General features: G+C 43.4%; 2 protein-coding genes across 11 annotated transcripts in view; one reads left to right on the plus strand and one right to left on the minus strand.

The window, feature by feature from the left end:
* Positions 1-18,492, plus strand: part of LOC143377105 (uncharacterized) — a 99,148-nt gene extending 80,656 nt beyond the window's left edge. For 6 of the 9 annotated variants that reach the window (XM_076828035.1, XM_076828036.1, XM_076828038.1 and 3 more), the window contains 10 exons: positions 1,031-1,117; positions 2,632-2,758; positions 8,907-9,271; positions 10,592-10,874; positions 10,938-11,321; positions 12,945-13,829; positions 14,303-15,501; positions 15,781-15,878; positions 15,946-16,981; positions 17,136-18,492. In XM_076828035.1, coding sequence (XP_076684150.1) covers positions 1,031-1,117; positions 2,632-2,758; positions 8,907-9,271; positions 10,592-10,874; positions 10,938-11,321; positions 12,945-13,829; positions 14,303-15,501; positions 15,781-15,878; positions 15,946-16,981; positions 17,136-17,153 — 4,482 coding nt within the window. In that variant the 3' untranslated portion in view covers positions 17,154-18,492. The remainder of the gene's footprint in view (positions 1-1,030; positions 1,118-2,631; positions 2,759-8,906; positions 9,272-10,591; positions 10,875-10,937; positions 11,322-12,944; positions 13,830-14,302; positions 15,502-15,780; positions 15,879-15,945; positions 16,982-17,135) is intronic. The other 3 variants (XM_076828037.1, XM_076828043.1, XM_076828042.1) reach the window with 3 other exon arrangements.
* Positions 18,493-18,572: 80 nt separating this feature from the next.
* On the minus strand, positions 18,573-22,507 carry Xxylt (Xyloside xylosyltransferase). Of its 2 annotated transcripts, none has more exons than XM_076828083.1 (4): positions 22,345-22,507; positions 21,465-21,977; positions 20,913-21,386; positions 18,573-19,649 (listed from the first exon to the last, which is right to left on the minus strand). In XM_076828083.1, the coding sequence occupies exons 2-4, from the start codon at positions 21,858-21,860 to the stop codon at positions 19,443-19,445; spliced, it is 1,077 nt and encodes a 358-aa protein (XP_076684198.1). In that variant the 5' UTR covers positions 21,861-21,977; positions 22,345-22,507; the 3' UTR covers positions 18,573-19,442. The 2 variants fall into 2 exon arrangements, with proteins under 2 accessions (XP_076684198.1, XP_076684197.1); XM_076828082.1 differs by lacking the exon at positions 22,345-22,507 and adding an exon at positions 22,093-22,306.
* Positions 22,508-24,614: the final 2,107 nt, after the last annotated feature.

Consider the following 24,614-nt stretch of genomic DNA (forward strand, 5'->3'; position numbering starts at 1 on the left):
GACCGGTAAATTGCTCGCTGCTCACTCCTGGTGCTGGATGCAGCCAGGGAACTCCTTAGTTTGACGCTCTAAAAGTAAGGCAATCTTCGGGAATTTTTTGGAAGAAAAGTATCCAGGATTTTCACTCCAAACTTTGCACGTTTATTAATTCACATCCGAGGAACGTGCTCAATTTTTTTTATGCCAGGGTAATGATTCTGTTCGCAGTTACGGCGGGAGCAGTAAGAGGGTGCGAGAAAAAGGGTTGTTGCTGGCGGACATGATTCTGGCTGTTGTAGTCATCTGAAATAAAAGCGAATTTTTTTTCTTAATCTATATGAGTGCAGTTATCGTATGAACCAGGATGGATAAAAAATATTGAAAAACACAGAAATGACAAAGGAATTATTTTAACTGAGAATCTTCATTTTTTGGGGGGATAAAATTTGTCACTTTTCTGTGTTGCAAAACTCGATTTTTGCAAATAATGTGGTTCATACGATAACCACACTCGTATAGATTAAGAAATTTCGTTTGGATTTTTGTTTTAGATGACTGTTACAATCACAAACATGTTCGCCAGCGAACAAACCTTTTTTCACACCCCTCTTACTACTACCACTGTAACTTTGAAAGGAATTATTATTATTGTATAAGAAAATTTCAGCGCATTCTTCGAATATCAATTAATAAACGAGCAAAGTTCGGAATTATAATATTCAATAGTTTTCTTCTAAAAAATTCCACAAAATTGTCTCATTTATTTTCAGAGCGTCAAACTAGGCAGCCCCCCTTAATTATTGTGTGGTGTATTCCTTAGAATAATCAGGGGACTATTTAGGGGATTAATTGTCAGGGATCACTAGGGAATCTTGAGTATTATTTCACGGGGAAATGTTTTTTTTTTTTTATGGTAAGCTTGTGAGGAATATCGAGTCATATCTGGGGGCCTTGAAGAGATTTAGGTTTATCTGAAGCATTGTTAATTCCGGGTGTCGATAAGGAATGGTCCGGTTTCTCTTTAAGAGGGAATTGGTATTTGGCGTTGCAGGTGAAACTGCTACCAAAACAGGGCACCTTTGTACCAAGGAAGACCAAGCAGTCTAATCAACCCTTCGAAACGACATTCAGGTTGCAGGTAAAGAACCTTATTCAGTGTTTTTAAAAGAATAATGAATTATTATTTAGTGCTTCACGATTTGGTATCGCTGTTTTTGTTTGATATTAAACAGTGGGATAAGAGTAAGATATTTTCGAATCAATAGAGCTTACATTTTATTGAAACTCAGATAAGAAAAGGTTTAAAATCTTTTTGAACAAGAATCTGCATTAATTAGTTTTGTCTATTGTTATATTTTTGAATCCATTCTGTTTAACTATCGTCCATAAAGATTAGTGCAAAAAATTGTAGTATTCAGTTCTTAAAAATAGATATTATTCTAGTCACGAAAGAAATTAAAACAAAATTATCCTTCTGTACACTAAAGGGAATCCTTTCCCGTTTACAAATAATAAATAAATCAAAATTAGCACTTCCAGTTTCGAGAGTTTCCAGTTTCGAGTTTCGAAACCTTACGAAGTTTCGCATTCTAGTTGCGAAAGTTTCGAGAGTTTCGAAATCTTTCAAAGTTTCGGATTCGAGATTCGAAAGTTTCGAAGCCTTATCAAATTTTCGGATTCGAGTTTCGAAAGTTTTGGGAGTTTCGAAACCTTAACAAATTTTTGGATTTGAGTTTCGAAAGTTTTCAGAGTATCGAAGCCTTACCAAATTTTCTGATTCGAGTTTCTCAAGTTTCGAATTTCGAAGCCTTACAAAATTTTGAATTCGTGATTCGAATCTTTATCAAATTTTTGCATTCGAATTTCGAAAGTTTTGAAAATTTCGAATCTTTATCAAATTTTTGGATTGGAGTTTCGAAAGTTTTTAATTTCGAAGCCTTACCAAATTTTTTGATTCGAGTTTCTCAAGTTTCGAGTTTCGAAGCCTTACCAAATTTTCTGATTCGAGATTCTCAACTTTCGAGTTTCGAAGCCTTACTAAATTTTTTAATTCGTGATTCGAATCATTATCAAATTTTTGGATTCGAATTTCAAAAGTTTTGAAAATTTCGAATCTTTATCAAATTTTTGGATTGGAGTTTCGAAAGTTTTGAGTTTCGAAGCCTTACCAAATTTTTGGATTCAAGTGCCTCAAGTTTCGAGTTTCGAAGCCTTACCAAATTTTTGGATTTGAGTTTCGAAAGTTTTGAGAGTATCGAGGCCTTGCCAAATTTTCTGATTCAAGTTTCTCAAGTTCCAAGTTTCGAAGCCTTACCAAATTTTTAGATTCATGATTCTCAAGTTTCGAGTTTCGAAGCCTTACCAAATTTTCTGATTCAAGATTCTCAAGTTCCAAGTTTCGAAGCCTTACCAAATTTTCTGATTCGACTTTCTCAAGTCTCGACTTTCGAAGCCTTACCAAATATTCGCATTCGAATTTCAAGAACTTGAAAAACTAGCTTCGAACCCACCCCTAGTAACAACTTAATGGACCTTGGAGTTATCACAAAAGTTTCCAGCACATTGTTCTATTTCCACCTGCTACGCACAACTATCTGCGATAGACCCTCGGCTAATCAGCCAGCGATTACAGAGATTGTGCAACTGCTGCAGGTACATCTACCAAGAAACCAGTTGTACGTGTCCCGAGTCAGTCCGAAGATGAACCTGGGTGAAATCCTGGAGGAGGTCTGCCGCGAGAAGAATCTCGACAAGAACAAGTACGAGCTACGTCACCCAGGTACGCAGCTCAAAATCATTTACACCCACGACTGTCCAAAATTGAAGGGCAAGTAGGAAAAAACAGGGAATGTCCATTTCCGGAGGCAACTGGAGCCACATAACCGTTGAATCACAAAGGATTACAAAGTAAAAATGCCCACAAAAGACAACCATAAAAATTCAGTGCACTGATTAAAAACAAAGAACCTCTACCCTCCAATAGAACAAAACAGGGAATGTCCCCAGGCTTCCTACTTGCACTACGTATTTCTGATTAGTGCACATTTATTTATTTATTTATTTATATAGCATAGGGATTTGAGAAAAAAAATTATTGCCCAAATGAGAGCAGTGAAAAAATTTATACGTTCTTCACATGAAAAAACGAATTTAAACCATTAATTATATACGAACGGGGTATGGGATGGAAAAACTGATATGCTAAATCGCAGATAATACCATTAAGAATATGCGTGCCAAATTTGAACTCAATCGGACAAATAGTTTCGGAGATATTTGATAGGTCATCTTTGGAACTGTAGTTTCGAGAAAAACGCGAAAGAAGAAGAGTAGAATGGTCGCTACCTGCTGCGGAATATCGACACCCGCGCCTAGTTGAAAGCCTACAACTCGGCTATTTTGTGGAATTTTTGCGTCTACGACGACTTAAATTATTCTTAAAACTCCGCGTAATAAGAAAAAAAAATCGTGTTTTGAAAACTTTCAGGGTGGCGTAACCCCTTAAGTTCATCGACCCTTGTTCTTTCACCGACGAACTAAAGTATTGAGACTTGCTTCCCCCATAAAGCTGTTTAAATTATTCTTAAAACTTCGCGTAATAAGAAAATGCAAAGAAAAAAAAATCGAGTTTTCAAAACTTCCAGGGTGGCTAACCCCTTAAGTTCATCGAACCTTGTTCTTTCACCGACGAACTAAAGTATTGAGACTTGCTTCCCCCATAAAGCTGTTTAAATTATTCTTAAAACTTCGCGTAATAAGAAAATGCAAAGAAAAAAAATCGAGTTTTGAAAACTTCCAGGGTGGCGTAACCCCTTAAGTTCATCGACCCTTGTTCTTTCACCGACGAACTAAAGTATTGAGACTTGCTTCCCCCATAAAGCTGTTTAAATTATTCTTAAAACTTTGCGTCATAAAAAAATGCAAAGAAAAAAAATCGAGTTTTCAAAACTTCCAGGGTGGCTAACCCCTTAAGTTCATCGAACCTTGTTCTTTCACCGACGAACTAAAGTATTGAGACTTGCTTTCCCCCATAAAGCTGTTCTGTGACATTCCTTGTTTTTTTTTTCACCCTTCAATTTAAGTAGCAGCGAAAAAGCTGCGCTCCTAAAAATCGAAGGGGTGTTAGCCAAGCATCCCTTCGAAATTTTCCACGAGCGATGATATCAGCCCGAAGCTTCACAGAGGCAGGAACGTCGACCTGAGGTTTCCCAGAATAGCCAGGGTATCACCTGGTGGCGAACTGTGTTAAGTAATTAAGACGTTTATATAAGATTCTGTGGAAAGGGGCGGGATTTATTATCACGGTTTCGCCTAGGCTAAAGAACCACCTTTTGATAAGTCCGTTGCGTTCGATTGGTGGACGTTTATTGCCCTGGGAAGCTTGATAGCCAGGGACGGAAATAGATTCGCCCGCTCCTGTTTGATATTTAAACCGGTAGCGCTGGCCGGGTTGTGTTTTTAACCGTCTGTCGTACCTCGGCAGGTTTCCATACCCAATCTTTCGTGTCCTTAACAGATCCCCACCTTGCGCAGAGATTCCGATTGCAAGTAGACTGCAGGCCAGTCGAAATTCCCTGGTAAATAATCGATAAGTCGTTCGGGATTTAATCCCCCGTTGATAGGGGGGTGGAAGACTCGTTGTGCGACTTACAAAGTGGGGTCAAAGTAGCTTTGGTCAGGGGAAGAAATATGCAAGCATACGTATTTCTGTTTCTTTTTACCCGACTGTGGCAAAAAGGAGGGTATTGTGTTTGTCAGGCTGTGTATGTGTGTCCATGTTACGCTCTAGAGTCTGTACGGGTACACCGATTTGGACAAATCAGGTGTCTTTAGAATTGGCTTGACGTTCCGAATGTTATAGGATATAAAAAAAATATTAAAAAAAAAATTAAAATTAAAAAATAAATAAATAAAAATTAAAAAACCCGACTGCTTAAAAAAGCATTAAAAAAATTAAATTCATAAAAAAAACATTAAAAAAATTAAATTAAAAATTAATTTTTAAATTAAAAATTAATTTTTAAATTAAAAATAAATAAATTTTTAATTTTTAAATTAAAAATTAATTTTTAAATTAAAAATTAATGTTTTTAATGTTTTTTTAAGCAGTCGGGTTTTTTAATTTTTTTAATTTTTCTTGTTATTACAAGCTTTTACTTAGCTTCGCTTATTAGTTCATTACATTACTAAAAGGAAAACTAGAAAGCACAAAATAATTTACAGTAATTTTTTTCCTTTTAAAAAACAAGCTTTTATTAAATTGTAGTAAAAAGGAAAAAATAATTTCCAATATTTGCGCCACACGCTTTCATTTTTAAGTACCAAAATTATTTCCCCCTTTTTTGGTACGTTTTAATGGAAGCTTGTATTTTTAAAAAATTCTTTTTACTGTGAATTCTGGGCCCAGTGGAAAACAGGCACATGCCACTGTTTCGCGATTTTTTTATGATTTTTTTACTCAAAAATTTTCGTAGGGTAAACCACAACCAGTGAGTGACAATTAGGCAAAGAAATGTCAATTATAAATTTAAATATTATTATATGCTTATAAATGGAGCGTAGTTGCACTTTTAATATCCTATATTTTTAGTTATGCGTATTAAGCAATCATTAATAAGTACAATTCTTATTAAAAGTATGCGGTCATTATATATATATATATATATATTATATAATAATAATAATAATAATAGCTATAAGCTGTGATATTTTGAATAATATATGAAAACAACAAGTAGGGTAAACCAACTAATACTTGAATATATTTATGTATAACAACAAAATAACGGTTGAAATCGCATTTAAATTTATTTTTCTTGAGATTTCTATAAAAATAATTACTTATTCTTATCGCAATTTAAAAAATATATATATATTTATATTTATATTTATAATTATTTTAATAAGTAATTATATAAATATATATATATATTATAGTTATTATTATTATTATTATTAACGGGAAACCCTTTACTGTACAGAGATAAAAAATTATTACCATTACTACATAGAAAGCTAAAAATAAGAGAAAGAAATAAAAAATATATATATATAAAATATTAACATAAAATAAAATAATATAATATAGTTTAATGTTGATAGATTCCTACAAAATAAAAAGTTCCCAGAAATCTGTATAATTCTTCTTGAAAAAAAAATTATGGGTACTTAAGAAACGAAGATTTATGCATACCTGGCACGTGCTTGTTTTCCACTGAGCCCCTGAATTTTAAGATTACTTCAGAGATCATAAATAGTAACTCCAGTCGCTCCAACTCTGAAACAACGATTTTCGTCACTCAAGTCTAATTTTCCTAGTTCCAGAGCTAATTTCTTCTTCCCATCAGCTTTTCTTCAGGTCGTTCACCTCAGAAGCCTTTGAAGAGTCTTCTATTATCTTCCCCTATCTTCAGGAAGCGATTGTTATTCTCCAGACACCCGTTCAGCCAGCAGAGCCGAAGGAAACTTAGATGCAACGTCTTCCTCTATTACTTATCTCCAAAACAGTCTCACGCTACTGGCAAACAAGCTCCGAAGCCGCGGAGAAACACTCCTCCATCTGTGCGCTACCTCCAATTACCGAAAAGCCGAGTCTATCTCCCAGACGACAGCCAAGCCTCGGAGCTGCTAGCATATTAACGAGGCTTGCCTCATTTAAATAAATATGAGCTGCTTGTCGCGCTGCTGCCTGATCACAAAAAGGTTCGAGCCACTTGGAGCATCAATTAGAACCAAGAAGCTTTGGAATTATTCACAATTTCTTAAGGAGTTCGAGATACACTTGGAGGCTTTTATTGGAACTCCTCAGAAAAACCTTGCTTTGTTTTTTTAATTATTAATTATTCAGAGCTTAATTAAAGGATATCATAATTAATGTGAGGCAAAAGTCTCTGGCTACGTGCTTTGACTGAGTTTTTGCGCGGGGGTTGATAAGGTTTCGGAAGCCATCCAGGTGTATGTGCGCGTGCAACGGCCTTCCCAATCCAATTCTCGCGAAATTCTGCATTCCTGCTCATAGGGCGGATGAAAGTCTTCACCCCTGAGCCTTCGCCGTGCGACACTGTTCGAGATTCTAGATCAGAGATTACAGAGGCTCCATCAACAAGGGGATTGGGGATAGATGGTCCGTGCAGTTGCTTGATTTCCTCAGTTTTATTGCTCGAGCAATGACACCAGCCTTTAATTAGTTTCTAGCAGACGTGGGCAAATTTTGTTTGAAAGTAAAATAAGAAACAGCTGTTTTGAAATAATGTTTCATAAATATTTGCTACTTTATTCGATGAAATGATTTTGGGAATAACTATCTTGTATCTGAGATAATAAAATAATGAAACGATGATTTTTTTTTTGTAAAATGAACTGTTGTCAAACTTCTTGAAATAAAAGCTTTCAGTTGCATTATCTTGACGATTATTTCTTTAATAAAAAAATAAAGAAATAACCATGCACATTATTTAAAATTAAAGCAACTTAAAGTAACGAACTCTAGTATTTCTTAATTTTTTTTATTTAAAATTTGGCGAAATAAATAATCGTCGAGATAATGCAACTGAAAGTTTTTACTTCAAGAAATTTCACAACAGTTCATTTAACAAAAGATTCATCGCTTCGTTATTTCATTGCCTTAGATACAAGCTAATTATTTTCCAAATTATTTCTCGAAATAAAATAACACAATTGTATATCGAAAATGAAATAATTACGAATTAAGAAAGAATCTGCCATTTGAATTAATATCACAGATAATGTCGTTTAAAAAATGTTCCAGCTTTGATTTGCAAGCTGTCCAGAGTGTGTGGTGATTGAAAATGCATTGCAGATTAGTGTTGGAGACTGGGAGCAGAGTATAGTGTCAATAGTAGTGTGGAGAACATCTGCAGATTAGAGCACCAGATTCGAATGGAGACAAAAAACTAATTAATAATTAAAATTCCATAGAAGCGCAACTGCCCACTGGAAACAAAAAAAAATCATTGGTAAAAGCTTCGTGCGCTTTCCTAACTTCCTTCAAAGCAGCAATGCCTTCGCAAGGTTCTTCTTTTTCTTGACAAAGCATCTACAACGCACATACCATTCCCCCTCCCAGCAGACTCCTCTTTCCAATTACAAGAAACCTCGTACAATGTCCCATAGAAGATTCATTCACATGCCATTTACTCTTTCCCACAATTAACGAATTGTGCCTCTGCTATTATTCCTGAAACGCAAACACCCAAGCCCAGCACAAACAACTTTCTCCCAAGGGACATTCCACTGCTCCCCCTAAAACGCAAAACGAACAGCGAGAGCAAGAAAACTGCAGCAATTAAACTGTGCAGGCAGTTTTCTGAACGTCGCCACTGCGCTCAGAAGAAGAGGGCCCAGAGTCCCCCGGCATGATCATTGATTCCGACTTGCCTGAACACAGTGTTCGACCAACCAGATCTGCCAGTAAACGGCCCCGCTATCTCCAGATACACCGGGGCCGACTCCCTGGATTATATATCTCTGGTACTTGCTGCGCGAGATATTTCAGTTAGCTAGTTACACCGGCCAGTTATGTTCAGATCGCTATCGCAAGGTTGCCCTTCCACTTGTTACTCCTAGTCGTTAACCGTGCATGCTCCTCGGCGTTGCTCTCCTCCTGGTCGACGCCACCTGCACTGGAACTCGCTGCAGGAATCTCCATTCCGCTGTCTAGCTTAATCGCTGCTCAATAAGCTTCCCAGGTACACCAGTCTTTCTCTGAGTTCTGTGGTCTTGGCAGCAGGCTGCGACAGGTGAATTTAGAGGCGAATTAAAGGGTTGAATTAGCAGTTCAATTTGCCCATTAAAGTCCCCAGCAGTGGGCAGAGAATTTAGCAGTACTGGAAGATCTGACTTTTTAATGGGAGATTGATGTAAGAACTTGAATCTGCGAGGTGTTCTGATTGAAGTTTTCGTTTCAGCAAACCTGGAGGAGACCCTGGACCTGTCGCTGTCCCTGCAGGATTACCATCTTCAGGAAGTGACGCTGTACGCCAAGCAAGGCAGGACCCTCGGCTCCGCCCTGAGCACGCAGGACATAATGGCCCTGCAGAGGCAGGAGGAGCGTCGGAGGCAGCAGGCCAAGCAGGGTGTCTTCGGCTTCGTCTTCAAGAAGTCCAAGGAGAGCTCGCTGAGCACGGACAGCCTCGGCGGACGCAGCGCGTCGCCGGCTAGGAGCGACGAGACTGGCAGGAGCACTAGTCCTCTTCAGCCACCTGCTAGGCCCCAAAGAAAGCGGAGACCAGCGCCCAAGCCTCCCACGCTGGCCCAGGCAGAAGTTAGCAATGTTAGTAGAAGTCGAATGCTTTCGCTACTTTGAGGATAGCAGTCCTCACTCCGCTCTATCAGAAGTTAAAGATACGCTCGGTTTAAGGGGCACAGGACCATTAAACGAATGAAATCGACGGCTCGCTGTTTATTGTGCACGCTTTTATAATTAATTTAAAAAAAAGATTGTCAGTATGTTGGAAATTATTTAACGCTAAAAATGGTCCCACTACCGATCATCGGAAGGGAAAATGCTTTAGGGAGAGTAATTTCTGCACTGAAAACTGTAGCGTGGAACTTTTTCTGGCGAATTTAAATGAAAATCGTGAATGCTACGCACGAATCAGTGTTTCCCACATACTTACGGGAAAAATTGATTTAATTCAGTTAGAAAGTGTTTTACAAATGTCCAATGCTAATCCGCAAGGTCCACACTGTAGAGAAAGAAATTCTACAGCTCCGGTTAAATTTTCAAGTGGAAATATTCATTTGTTCAAGAGTTTCGATGTACGCGGTGTTTAAAGATGTAGTTTCGAAATAATTTCCTCCATAATTTCCGCGATTATTCGAATTTTCTCGTGAAACTTTGTTGCAAGCGTTCACAAAGGATGACACTTTCAGAATTAATAATACAGTGGGTGGCCAAGTTATTGTACTCAAACAAACAGGTTTGCGATTTTGTAAGTTTAAGCGATGGAATGACTGTATCTCTGCGAAAAATGGCCGCAAGGAACATTTAAAAACCGCATTTTAACGCTTGAAGTTTCTAGTTTTTTAATCAAGGACTCAAATTTTGTTTCATCCATTACGATACTGTTTTATCAAGATGAAGCGCGAAAAACGAAGATTCAGAAATTTTGGCCTACTTTGAACATTGCGCAAGCCAAAAAAAAAATTTCCCCGGCAAATTCAACGAAGGGATCTTACAGAGCAAACATTTCTCTTTAATTTCGTTGTTTTGGTTTTGTCGTATGATTTTTATTGGCCGAGTTATTCGCGATCAAAGCAGAAAAGGTGCTTTTCACTTTGAACGCCTATAACTCGCGAACTCATGATCGTAGACAAATTTTCACGAGTGTTTTGGAAAGCTAAGGAAGCTTCCTTTCAGAACCTTTAGTTGCCAATTTAAGATTTTTTTTAATCCCATTAAATCCATTTTGAAATGATCCCAAAAATTGACGAAAATGTTTTGAGTATAATACTTTGGCCACTCACTGTAAAAAAAAATCATTTTTCGATATTTCAATAGTCCTGCACCCGCTTAAAATTGTCTAAGCTGGCTAGCACACCATTTTAATCCCGATGCACCCGAATTTCTGACCCAAGAGCTTCATTCCAGGGTTCTGAGGAGAATACCGGAGACTCCAGCAAGGACAAAGTAGTGATCAGCCACAGCCGCAACAGCAGCGATAGTTCCGGGTACCACGAGGCTTCCGTGCTGAGCGATAACCCTGACTCTGCCGGGAGACTACCAGAAACATTGCCCAGGAGGAACAGGCTGCCAATCGAGACGCCCAGGAAGCTGGCGCACACGTCGCAGTCCAGCAAGAGCCTCAGCAACCTGGCTTTCGTCCCTGGCACTCTTACCCACGGAATTAGCAGCACCTCGCTGAGTTCCGCAGGTAATACACCAAAGAACCCAGTAGGGCCCCTTATTCTACTCCTGATAGAACCTCCTTCCGCAGGTCTGAGAAAGAAAAGGACAGCGCCTCCTCCGCCAGCGAACAGACCCCTCTCGTCCGCGATCTCCACCCAAGCACTGGAGCGCATAGTCGACTCCGAGGAGTCGCTGACGTCCGACATGGAGCCTTCCAAGCCGGCGTCGGACATCGGCGAAAGCGAGGCTCGCCCGAAGGCGAGCTCGGACATAGGCGTGACCACTGTGGGCGCGAAGCTGTCTCCGGGCTTCGAGCCGGAGCCAGCGAACCCAGAGCCGAAAGCCTGCAAGCTGGAGGTCGCGCCGCGTCACAGAGCCGGCTCCGTGAACGCTAAGTTGCCTAGCGACGAGCCGAGGAACGTTGCACCCGTAGAAGACGCTCCCGTAGATGCTAGAGTGCCGCGAAAGAGAGGTAAGCTAGTGCGTAGCTATGGTAGCATAGAGGACAGCGTGCCCTCCTACAGTTTCGTGTCGAGGAACAGCTTCGAGCGAGCGCTTGAGGCAGAGGACAGAGCGGAGACCGTCAGGAAGCACAGGAGCCTCTTCGACTCGGAGAAGATCAAGCTACACTCGAGAATCGAGGAGTGTCGCAGGAGTTTCGGTAGAAGTAGAGAGTTCTCTGAGGATCCCAGTGATAGGCGCCTTTCGTATCGGTTGCCAGCGTCGAAGGCCAGTTCCCTGGACTTGGCGGGTGGCTGCTCTAGTCTGGGTTACAAGCTGCAGAAGTCTCAGAGCTTTGCCTGTTCGGACTTCGTGCCCGCGAAGATCAGGGACTGGCCCAAGACGATTAGTCTTCAGGGTGAGTTCTCTAGTCAGGAGTCGTCCGACTCTCAGAGCAGGCTCGTTAAAATGCAGACTCTGGCTAATTTGGAGGACATAGAGACCGATAGCGAGCATATGCCGGAGTGCGGGGTGTCGGAGGACAGCTTCAGCCCTGGGAAGCTCCATGATAATTATATTTGCGAGGCGAAGTGCCAGGCGAAGCTGAGGCACAGCTCGAGCTTCCAGAGTGGCTTCAGGCTCAGGGAGACGAAGATAGTCAGCAGCTTCGAGCAGCCGAGTCTCTCTGGCTCGCAGAGCTTCTGCGTTAGGAATAGTCTCTCGGGAAGCAGGCCGGATTTTGTCAAAGACAGGCAGCTGCAGTTGGGAAGCTCTACCACCACTAATTGCCACAGCGGCTCGATTTCTTCTGTCCTCGGCGGGGACCACTTTGAGAGGCAGAGTAGCAGTCGTAGGTCTAGTATCTCTCCGCCGCCTTTGAGCACCTTGCAGATCTTCGCAATCTCTACGAAACCCTTGGACATTCCAGTCACTGCGATAGATCCAGTACCTAGCAACGTTGATAAACTACCATCGCTACCTATTCAGCGCAGCGAGTGTAGGGTAGAGTCGGAGAAGAAGCTGAGCATCTTGGAGCCCCCTCCGCCAGGCTTGGTGAGCAGGGAGGAGTCCACGGAGAGCTGGAACAGGTTCCTGGTCCAGCTGAACTCGATACTGGAGAGCAGAGCCGGGGAATTCGTTTAGGTGTTAGCGAGTAGGGGTTTTGATATTCTATTTCTTCAAGTCTGTGTCAATTTCAGTGTCGAAACTACTGGCTGCAGTCTCCGTTCTATTCTCTGCCTCAAGAATCGCGGCTTCAACCCTTCGCGATCTGAAATTAATATCGCTTCGAGGTCAGTACTGCTTTTTAGATTAGGGTTATTATTCAGCGAAGAAAATGGCTCGCGAAGGGTTGACCTGCAACTTAGTTATTTGCCCCGTAGAGCGGTAGCTTTTAAAGATGATGCGAACATAGAAGCTGTTTTACCATCTTGAAGTTCCCATTTATTTTACACAGTTCATTTCTTCCACGAGTCCTTGTGAAATACACCCTGTTACCCCCGAGTAAAAGTATAACGTCCCTCAGTCTGCATGCTTGTAAAAGGCTGCGGCCCCAGTGCACGAAAATTCTCTCATTAATGTGTCCCGTCTACCCGCTTGCCAATTACTCCCCGGTGATGGTTTCTTCTTTTTTTTTCTTTCCCTCTGAGTACAGCTGGAGAACCCGCTCCGCTTCCCAAGCCTAGAAAAACCTCTGCGACTGGTAGCACGTTGGTGAGGCCCCAGGTGCCGAAACGCAAGCTAGCGCCGCCCTCCCCGTTGAGTAGAACCCTCAGCTCCAGCTCCAGCAATGTAGACCGCTTGCCCAGCACTGCGAGCGAAGCAAGCTCGAGCATCCCTTGCGGGACCAGCGTGGACAGCTTCGAATCTGCCGGAAGAAGCTCTGTAAGGTCTGACGGGAAGCCTGAAAGCGGAGAGAAGGTGGACGCCACCTCCGTCTGTTCCACCAGCGAGGACGAAGTGTTCCTGACTCCTGGGATCGATCAGAGCGAAGCGTGCTTTGATTACAACTCGATAACCTTGGAAGAAAAGGAGGAGGGATCGCTGAAGATGGTGGGGAACTCCGGTAAGGAATCCAGCAACCACGAAGTCCAGGAGAATGGAGGTCAGAGCGCCAAGTCGTCGACGAGGAGCACCCCTCGGCAGGAGAAGAAACTCTGCGCTGTGATTTCAACGGTGCCGAAGTGCGCCCACTTGGATCTGCTGGCGGAGAGCGGAGATCTGTTGTCCAGTGTTGAGAGGGGCAAGAAGGCTCAGGGGGAGCAGAGCGCGGAGGCTAAAGCAGGCGTTGATGAGGTGGCCGCCCAGAACAGGGAGCCGAAGAGGGCAAGGATCCCTCGAACAGCATCGAAGTCGAACGACTTCGAAACGAACACGCTGGAGAAACAGAAGAGGCATCTGACGTCCCACGCGGAGGACATCACGTTCGCTTTGAACCTGAATGTCACGTCTAACGTCGGCCTGCGACAGAAAGAGGAGCGGGACACTCGTTGCCAGGATGTTAGTGGAGGAGAGTTGCATCACGGATTGGGTGGATCAGGTGCATGTTGCATATCACTACTGGGCGGTGGCGGGCGTTTATATTTCTTCCTTGCAAGTTTTCAAGTAACTACTAATGCCTTAGAGGACTTCGGGGTACTTTGAAAGACTGCTCGCAGCAATTTCAACCACTACTAACGCGGTTCGCAGAGCATTAGTGACTTCTCTATTTTACAATCAGCCTCTGGGTTCGGGTTTTTTTTTATTAGAAATTATCTGACGCCGAAAATTCTTGAAAACTGTGACAGAGGAGACTAGTTACCATAGCTTTCACGAGGTTTCGGGTTCATCTGTATATTCTTGACCTCTCTAGACAATAAGAAGGTACTTTTATTTGAGAAAAAGGCACAGTAAGTTATTGGCACTGGCAATATAATTCGAGGAACATTCCAATAACAAATTGTGTCCTTTAAGATGCTACTACATTTTAGAATCACTGCGACATTGTTTTAAATTTCTCGATATCTTTCCAAGCAGATACGAAGCTCTCGCAAACGGACGTTCTGCTGCAAAAGGTGTCCGACACCCTGTCCAACTCTCTGCCAGTCTCGCCTCCCAGCGAGCGTGTCCAAAAGCCGGAAGCAAGCAGCGTCTCCAAGAAAACGGAGCCCTCCGCTATGAAGAAGTCCGTAAACCAGCAGGGCAACGATTTCCAAGACGGTGTAATAGTGAGCACCAGTACGCCGAATCTGACAGTGAACTCGCAGCAGGACACCTCGGACTACGTGTCAGCTGCGGACGAAGACCTGTCGATCGCAGACTGGGAGTACCAGCTTCCCGCTCCGCCGAGTGCTTTCAGGGACACAGCTTCCCCGTCCTTCGAGAGCTTCGAAGAAGTCGCCGAGTCCCCTGAGTCCTTCGAGGACCCAGAGATCAAAGGGCAAGTCGAAGCGCTGCACAGAGAGCCGAAGGACTCCTCGGCGAAAGCTCCGGAGAGGCAGGAGCCAGAGAAGAGAACCCAGGAGAAGCCTTACAGACAGCTGAGATCAGAGTGCAGCCTGAAGAAAGAAGTGATCTGCGAGCTGGAGAACAGAATAAGTACGCTGCCTCAGGGTGCGAAGGACTCTGACTCCAGGAGAAGCTCCGACAACTCGTCCACCCCAAAAGTAGCTCCCGTGGACAACCCTCTGTCCAACTTCACCATCACGACCTACAGCAGGCAGAAAAATCTGAACATATTCGAGGAGGTGGAGGAGCAGTCTCGCAGGAAGAATGCGGACGACAGGTTCGTCAAGTCGTTCGCGACGTTGTCCAGGAACAGAAGCAACTCGGACGAGCTTGAAGACAGAGGATCGAAGGAGTTCAACGCGGGAACGCTGCAGGGGAAGAGGAGGGTGAACGCTGAAGACGAGGGGAAGAAGCTGGAACCAAAGACGCAAACGGACACCTCGCAGAGGTGGCAAGCTGGCAATGAGAAGGGCAACGTTCAGAGGTCCAAGAGCTACGCGTCGGTGTGCGACAAGCCCGAGCCCCAAAGGGACCCGCCTCAGGAGGGTGTCAGGAATGGCGGGCACGCGGAGGAAGCGAAGGATGCTGGGGTGAAGAAGGCAACGAGCATCACCAGCCTGAATGCTACTGCGCCTACGGGCAACGAGAGGTTCTCCCAGTGGAGGGAGAAGATTTTGAAGCGGCAAGAGGAACCTACCAAAGAAAAACAACTGCAGTCTCTACAGGTGCGTACTGTTAGTGATGAGATCCGAAGCACTTCGAAGCGCTTTGAATCTATTTATATGACAAAAACTTGGAAGCACTTTCAAAGACTTTCAAGACCTTTCAAGAGTTTCAAGCTTCGAGACATGTTGGAAGTAGTTCAAAGTTTTCGTCATATATACAGCGCTTCAAAGTGCTGTGCTTCAGATCACATCACTAAGCACTGTTACATAAAATCTACCCGCAGTGTGACAATATTTCGCAAGCTAAACTCGTTCTGATAACTTTCAACGATTCCCCAGGTGCTGAAGAGCATTTTGCCGCAGTTGAAGAACGCTCAACAGGCGGAGGAAAATGTGCCCAAAGAATCTGATGACACAGTATTACCAGAGAAAACGAGGTACGCTTTCTAAGTCCAAGTGAAAGTAATTAAAGTAGCGTAGATTCTAGCGACGAGTTTCTTTTAGGCCCGAGACTGCGTCTACCGAACATTCGGTCGAGTCGAGTGTAGTTTCGGCCCGCGACTCTCGACCAGCGCCAAGCAGCAAGGATCTGGAGCCGGGGTCGAAGAAGCCGCCACCAGAGACGAGTGCAAAGCGTTACACTTATTCCGGCCCTCCCGCGATCAGCTTGGGCAGCTGGTCGGAGCGACCCAGCGTCAATATCCAGATCAAAATGGACACGGACTACAAGCTGGGACTGAAGAGAGCCAGTGGCAGGACCATTGTAAATATAAACGGTACGAGGGATGAGATCGACGGCTCGAATTGCGCCGAGGATTCCATGAAGCCTCGTGACAAGGGTAAGATCGAAGTTGCGCCTTCGGAGAGGAGGGAGCCGAATGAACTAGCCCGGAAGCTGATCACGCACACGACAGCGTCAGGCTTCAAGAAGCCAGTTCTGAACAGGCTCGCCTCGGAGGCAAAGCCGCCGGGCGGCGAGAAGCCTGTGGTGACGGGGGTGGAGCTGAAGAAGAGCTTCGCCGAGGGCAGCGCGGTCGACACCTCCCCTGTGAACTTCAAGGAGCTGACCAAGGCGTTCGGCCAGGACGTCTGCCTCCGGCCGAAGCCCAAAAGGTCCACCTTGACCAGGCGCTCGGATGTCCAGGTCGAAAGTGACCCCGGGAAACTGAATGGGCACTGTGGTCCCGAGAAAAGCAACTCCAGCGATCAGTACCTGACCAACGACCAAGACACTAGGCCCAAGAGGTTCACTTCTGTCGTTGGCATACACCCGCAGAATCAGGGGAACTTCCCTTTCAGAAACGGGAACCTGCCTGTGGTGAAGGGCTTCAAGATCTCGAGCGCCAAGCTCGACCAGAATCAAAACAGGGAAGCCTCCAAAGAGCCGCGCAATGGTGTCCCGAAGCCTCCGACTATGCCTGTTATCACCGGCGTCACTTTGAAGAACGCCAGGCCCAAGTCTATGCCTGTCCAGGTCGACCAGAGGGACGTGTTGCTGGAGTCGATTAGGAACTTCGGAGGCCGCGAGAACCTGAAGAGCGTAAGCATTTCAATTTCACGATGTGTGTTATTCGTGAAAGATAGTTGATCGGTAGATTTGAGCGGAAGCAACAGGGATTTGGGACTAGAAAAAGTATCGTTCTTGAGTCATCAAGGCCTCGTCTATTTTGCTTAACAAGATTTTATGCTTGCAGGCTACGGAAAGATGTTAAGCCGCCCTCCACTGCCAGGTAACGGTAATTTATTACTGTTGAAGGGGGTCTCTTCTCGAGGGCAGCATCGGTGGCCGAGAATACCATCCGAAGGATGTCTTTTGGTGCTCTAAATCATGGAAGTAGTGATAGGGGACGGTCAAGGAGGAGCCTCGAGGAGAAGGAAATTATTTATTTATTAAATCCTCCCGTTGATCGTCCGACTTGTCCCAAATGATCCCATTCGTTTAGTGGCCAGTAGTCTGTACCAGGTCCTGTCCATCCGCCGATACGCGCCTGCCTCTTCTACTTGCAGCAGCGGAGTCGGGGGGGGGTGGCAGTCCGGTGTTGACAGTCGGGCCGCCGTCAGTCGCTCACGTGTACATATCGTGTGTAAAAAGTCGAACAGCTGAAGGCGTTATCGGTAGATGATCGAAAATGTACATAATCACTTAGTAGTGTGAAGTTTTCGGATCGAAGCAAGCGCGAACGGGGAGAGTCTTACAATCGTCGCGTCCAAATAGTCAACGGACTGTCGAAGTTCGTTAGTAACGGTTTTGCTCATTACACGACGCAGTCCATGCAGTTTTTGTTAAGTTTTTTTTTTTTCCTCTTGTATCTTTTAGTTGGCCCAACCATTCGGCTCTAAACCTCCGAATGATCGAGCGATCGTTGGGCCCGAGTGGTTGAGCGAACATTGACTAACAATGTCCTAATCCTTTACGATTAACATTTAAGTTTCTATCACTGGGACCAAAGGTGACGTCTTTTATTTTACGTACTTGTACAACGAACCTAGATGCGGTAGGTAGGGTGTGTGTGTAACTGTCGAATAGTTTCTTTTCCTTTGTCGAGAAATTCTGGTCAGTCGAGTGGAACTGAGAGTCGGGGGGGGGGGGGGGGGAGGGGGTGTTAAAGATTGGGGGTTCTAACTTTTGTTCGTGCGGGAGGAAGAGCTGTTTAATAACCGACTTACATTATCTGTGTTCGAAACGTTTACGTTACTGTCGAAATCATTGGGAAGAGAGAGAGAGAGAGAGAGAGAGAGAGAGAGAGGGGGAGAGAGTTCCGTTAAAGAATTTTGTTGTGCGGGCATTGTAATAAAGTTTGAACAGTTGGATGGAAAATATATTGTTGTGTTGATGTTTCGTGGCGTTGTTTTGGGGAACAGGCAATTCGAGGAGGATTGTTGTCGTCATTAGTCAACGAACCTGAAATATTTAGTCGTTTTAAGGATCGGGGAGTATTTTACGGCAGGTAATCGTGGCGGAAGAACGTATTATACTGTAAATAGCGTATAATGTCAATACTGTATTTAATATTTTCCTTACGTGAGAAATATATTACGGCGACAATTCTATTTGCACCAATTATCATTCATAGTGTCGTTAAAATTACAGAGGAAGAAACCCAGGGAGAGAGGCAAAACAAGGGTCGCATAATTAATGTAAATACTTTATTCCTTGGAGAAATACCTTCGTACAAGTGTCCTTAAAATTAAATACCATTCATGTCCGCGTTTTGTACAAAATAGCACCTGTTCTCCGTTTACGCCGGAAGACCGACGATCGATATAAAAATAATTTTGCTACTTGTTGCACTCGTCCATATTGCAACGTACGTGTTAGATCTCCTTCGAAATGTATTTTAAACGTACGAATATAGGAAGTTAATATCTTAGAAGTAGGTGATAGGCACAGCGAGCTTACGAACTAACGATCTTATTAAATATATCGCCATCACAATGGGAGACATATTGCCGGATCTAGTGTATTGCCGTCAACGAATCGCAGATCCGAAGACATTAATAGCGTGAAGAGTACTTTTCGTACTATACTTGAACAGCGACAGGTACAGTTACACTTCCCATAAAAGATTGCACTAAAGATAACAGAAGTAGAGGTGTGCGAGAACCCGAAAATGTCGGGTCAACAATGCCTCTGCACTTTTTCGGGTCTTCGGAAACCCGACCCGATATCTTCCCGACATTGGGTGCATTCAGCGGACTCAACCGTTGAGTACCCGCTCACTGATTTTTCGCTGAACGCTACCGCTCAGTTGCTCGCATCTCAACACGTTTAGTGATCGGTCGCCATGTTTTGTGGCTTAAATAAAGTCCGCTAATTTTACGGGACGTTGCTACAAATATCGCTACCCTCCCAAGTGTCGTTCAGCGGAACTGATCAGGGCTGATCATCGTTGAGTTCTCAAGGGCTGAGTTCGCTAAACGCACCCATTTTCGGGTTCTTGCGCGCCTCCAAACTGAAGAGATCTTACATCGTCATGGTAGTAAACCCACCTGCTCGACGATCAGTCATCGGGTATCGGAGTATTGCAATTCCCGTGCCACAATTTAGTCTCCGAGTCGCACCTCGAATAATTCCCAAACACGTCTGCATAGCCGCGGTCCCTCCACCAAGTACACAGCTGCCTGTTCCATCCGCAGTCGATAGTATGGATCAGTTCAGGCCTCTCCATTCCCAAGAGCGTATAAAAATCTTGGTCTCCCAAGTGCCCCTAGAAACAAATCATCAAATACAACACCTCATCAAAACCCGAGCCTCTGCAATCAGTGATGGGCGTGATATCGCTCAAGCAGTATCGATACCTAGCGGTGAAATATCATGGTATCGCAAGCACGTATGAGTACGTAGGTATCGGAAGATATCGATATTATTCGATCCTGAATCAAGCATGCATAGGTATCGAAACAGTAATGAGTACTTGGAAAGAATAGTTTCCCAAATGATACCTAAAAAATAGTATCGATCCTTGAAACTCGACTGACTTTGGATCCGACGATGAGCATACGAAGTCTCGCGATAAGGGAAATGAATCGTTTATTAATCGTTTATCGTTTATTTACGATATCTTTTGGTCGATTTCTTTGTTTGCTAATTAACTCGACTGTTTCAAGATATCATTTGGGAATCGATTCTTTTCGATACCTAAACTACTCGTTACTGTTTCGATACCTATGCATGTTGATTCCGGTTCGAATAGTATCGATACTTTACTGTTGCTGTAATACCAATTCCACTCACAAGGGGAGGACACCATGTGATAGACATCGATTTTGGCCGGTATTCATAGTCGCTACTTATTCTTAAGCAAATGCTTAAGCATTCGGCATCCTTTATTAACTTCTAGGTTAGTAGAGGATGCCGCATGCTTAAACATTTGCTTAGGAATAAGTGGCGACTATGAATACCGGCCTTTTGATGAGCCTTGGCACGATGGATCTATGTCGAAAATAAGTAAATAGGTGTCCGAGCGTTTCAGCCAACAGGATTTCCAACAGATTTCCCCAAGTTAAAAAAAAAAGAATTTATAAACAAAATTTATATATTTTTTTTTAACGTGGAGATATCAAAAGGCACCCCGACGCCTCCAAAAGGGAATTCCCCGCGGGCGCCAGGGTAATTGTGGAAATTTTACCCACTAAACCCCCACGGCCACTATGAAATTTTTAATAATTTACATGTAAATATCTCCATTATTAAAACCTGTCGGCTGAAACGCTCGGACACCAATCTACTTATTTTCGACAGAGCTCCATCGTGCCAAGGTTTATCAAAATCGATGTCTGTCCCCTAGTATCCTCCCCTCGTCAGTACTCATTTTAGCTCCACTGGTATCAAATGCCGATACCAAGTACTTACAATTTCGATACCCATCGAATCTTCCAAACTAGTACTTTGGGTATCGAACTACTTGAAACTCACGAGAAAGACGGGAATGACGCCCATCACTATCTACAATCCATGCTCCATCCGCTACCTTAAAATGATATTTCTCAGTCATCGCATCAACGTTCTCCTGCCTAACAATTCGATTATACACAGAAGAATTGCGCAATCTATCCAGATTAAACAGCACCACCCCGCTGTTGAAACCAGGATACCCTCCCGACCTCGAAGGTTCTCCGAACAGAGTGTTCGGGTGTTTATTCCGGTACAGATACAAAACGTGTCTGTAAACCGGAGTGAGCTCCGGAGCGAGGCCGAACAGAGCCTGGCTCCCGAAGCGATCGAACTCTCGGAAGAGCTCCTTGATATCCTCGCGGAATTTAGTGTCCGCGTCGAACATCGCCGCCAGGCTCTGCTCGGCCGGGGCTATTCGATGCAGCCCCAGGGATAAGAAAAACAAGGCGTCCGAGTAGTAGGTCCCTGGTTTGCTGCTGAAGTGCGGCGACATGACGGACACGATGTCCTCCAGCTGCGAAGCTAGCTCGTGCACGTCGTAGTAGTGCAGCTGGAATAAAGCGGTTGAATTATATCAGCTCGGAATCGGATGGAATGCTACGAGAGCAGACTGGACCGACGCTTTCACCTTCATGTACTTCCCAGTAGACGAAAGAACCCCCTCGAGGACATTCTCGGCTACGTCTTTGCTGTCGACGTCGGTTATCACGTGGAAAGCAATGTCGACGGAGGAGACTCTGAGCAAAGATTCCGCGAAGATCTCAAACTTCCGCTTCATTGGCGAGTTACTGGCGACTTTCGTGAATATGCACCAGACGTTGTAGTATACTTTTCTCTTCGAGCGACCGATCGTGGAGGCTTTTTCCTCGCCAGGGTCGCTCGACTCTGTGGTCGAGGCGTTCTCCTGCTCGCGAGCGGCGCGCAGCCTCCAGTGTACACCATTTGACGTCTGGTAACAGTAGAACAGCACCAGGATCACAGCGAGAATCGTCAAGTTTAGGAGCACCTTGCGTAGCAAGAGCATTTAATTATTCGCTCATCGTCGAGCTTCCTCTGTGCGGATTCTTCGCTCGAACTCATGCGAGTCTCGTTATTCGGCGTTGCGGATTGTACTCGGATCACGCTCCATGGCGATCTCGTTCTGTAAATATGCAAATTAGAATGGAGAATTACGCAAATCGCCCGACGCAGTTCCGAGTGAACTTTTGCTGGTGTTTGCTGCGAGCTTGCGAAGTTGAGAATGGGGAAATGATTACCGTCAGGTGATTGCGGTGGTGCAGTTGGAGCGAGAACACTTGTTCGGACTAATTCGGGTAGATGTTGCATATCACTGTCATTTCACGGAATGCGTAACTGAACTGTGCGTATATAGTGTTTGCAGAATTATAATTGTTATGGCGGTGCTAAGTTTATTTTGTAAGCGCGAAGGAGGATCGCGGTACAGATGTTTGTTGGGATTTGATGCAGATCTATGGATCCATGGAAATAGATCGAAAACAAAAACAAACCAACGTCGGTACAACTGGTTTCTGTAACCGTGGTTTGCAGGTATGGAATAGATTTTCACTTGGGGGATAGGAAAGACTCGTTTATCTATTTATTCGGTGTTTTGATGAAACTCCTTGAGATTTTGTAGATCTCTGAATCTACTATTATCCATTCTGTGTAATCGTATAGAATGGTATTGTTGATTTATTGCGTTTTAAAATGTATTAAAAATTCGTTTACTTCATGGACCATGAAACGCTAGCACCGCGTAGCGGTGAAGGGAGTGAACTAATATCTGCGTTTGAATTGTGGAATATTGAGAACTGTTTTATTTGTTCATTTATCTGTATTCTGGGGTGCTAAGCTTCTTGTGGAGTCATAGTAATTCAGGCAGTTAGAACAACAACGGACTAACCTACATTAAAAAAAAATTTCCTATTGTACATCGATGGCTTACAATTAGTGCACACATATTGAGAAGTGGCGCAGATGTTTCGAGACAGTGACTGTTTAACGAAGAGACGCAGAATTTTGGAGCGCATTATTCCCTTTACTAATATATTTTCATACGTGACAAACTCTTTTAACGTTTCTCCCATGTTCAATAATAGACAAGTCAAGTTACTAAAAATATTTTTCAAGTTACTAATATATTATACATTTCCTATGTACTTTACTGATATGTTAGTAGAATTGTACAGCGTTGAGATGTATTTTACATGAAATAAAGGGGAATTGTCTTAAATTAGGAAGATAATTATATTCTTTATATGTTTTGCCTGAAATTAGTTGTATTTTCTATAATAGACAAATCTATTTGTTGTATTTTCTATAATAGACAAATCAGATTGCTAAAGATATTTTCTTCTTGTTACAGATTAACCTTGGGAACATTTCTCGGTAGACAGGATTGAGGAACTTTAAGTGAGACAAATGATGGAAAGCTGATAGTGATTTTATACATAAAAAGAAGTGAAATTATATATTTTATACTTAATAATAATACAATATTAATCAGCATTCATTTCTACATACTTATATTAATTTATTGTAACACTGTAAAAGCCTTTTCTGCAAATAAAGTGGGAAAAACTTGAAAAGAACTGTATTATTATTTAGAAATACCTTTTACATATTCCTATCCAAATTCCAAACCTTTGCAGCTTCGATTCGCAACTTTAAAGGTGACGCCTTTGAAACTGAAATTCAGAATACCTCTTTTCGCTTCATGCTCTCCTGATACCTGGGCCAAAATCTGGCAAAAATTTTCAGAACGCACAAAATAGGGCTACGTAACAGGAGAACATGATGTCGAAAGAGGTGGCACTAAGTAACGTCTTCGGAGAGAGAGAATCGAGGATGCCTTCGAAGCTGAAATTCAGAATACCTCTTTTCGCTTCATGTTCTCCTGATACCTGGGCCAAAATCTGGCAAAAATTTTCAGAACGCACAAAATAGGGCTACGTAACAGGAGAACATGATGTCGAAAGAGGTGGCACTAAGTAACGTCTTCGGAGAGAGAATCGAGGATGCCTTCGAAGCTGAAATTCAGAATACCTCTTTTCGCTTCATGTTCTCCTGATACCTGGGCCAAAATCTGGCAAAAATTTTCAGAACGCACAAAATAGGGCTTCGTAACAGGAGAACATGATGTCGAAAGAGGTGGCACTAAGTAACGTCTTCGGAGAGAGAGAATCGAGGATGCCTTCGAAGCTGAAATTCAGAATACCTCTTTTCGCTTCATGTTCTCCTGATACCTGGGCCAAAATCTGGCAAAAATTTTCAGAACGCACAAAATAGGGCTACGTAACAGGAGAACATGATGTCGAAAGAGGTGGCACTAAGTAACGTCTTCGGAGAGAGAATCGAGGATGCCTTCGAAGCTGAAATTCAGAATACCTCTTTTCGCTTCATGTTCTCCTGATACCTGGGCCAAAATCTGGCAAAAATTTTCAGAACGCACAAAATAGGGCTTCGTAACAGGAGAACATGATGTCGAAAGAGGTGGCACTAAGTAACGTCTTCGGAGAGAAAATCGAGGATGCCTTCGAAGCTGAAATTCAGAATACCTCTTTTCGCTTCATGTTCTCCTGATACCTGGGCCAAAATCTGGCAAAAATTTTCAGAACGCACAAAATTGGGCTTCGTAACAGGAGAACATGCTGTCGAAAGAGGTGGCACTAAGTAACGTCTTCGGAGAGAGAATCGAGGATGCCTTCGAAGCTGAAATTCAGAATACCTCTTTTCGCTTCATGTTCTCCTGATACCTGGGCCAAAATCTGGCAAAAAT

This window comes from Andrena cerasifolii, chromosome 15, assembly GCF_050908995.1.
Source record: "Andrena cerasifolii isolate SP2316 chromosome 15, iyAndCera1_principal, whole genome shotgun sequence".
Lineage (NCBI taxonomy): Eukaryota > Metazoa > Arthropoda > Insecta > Hymenoptera > Andrenidae > Andrena > Andrena cerasifolii.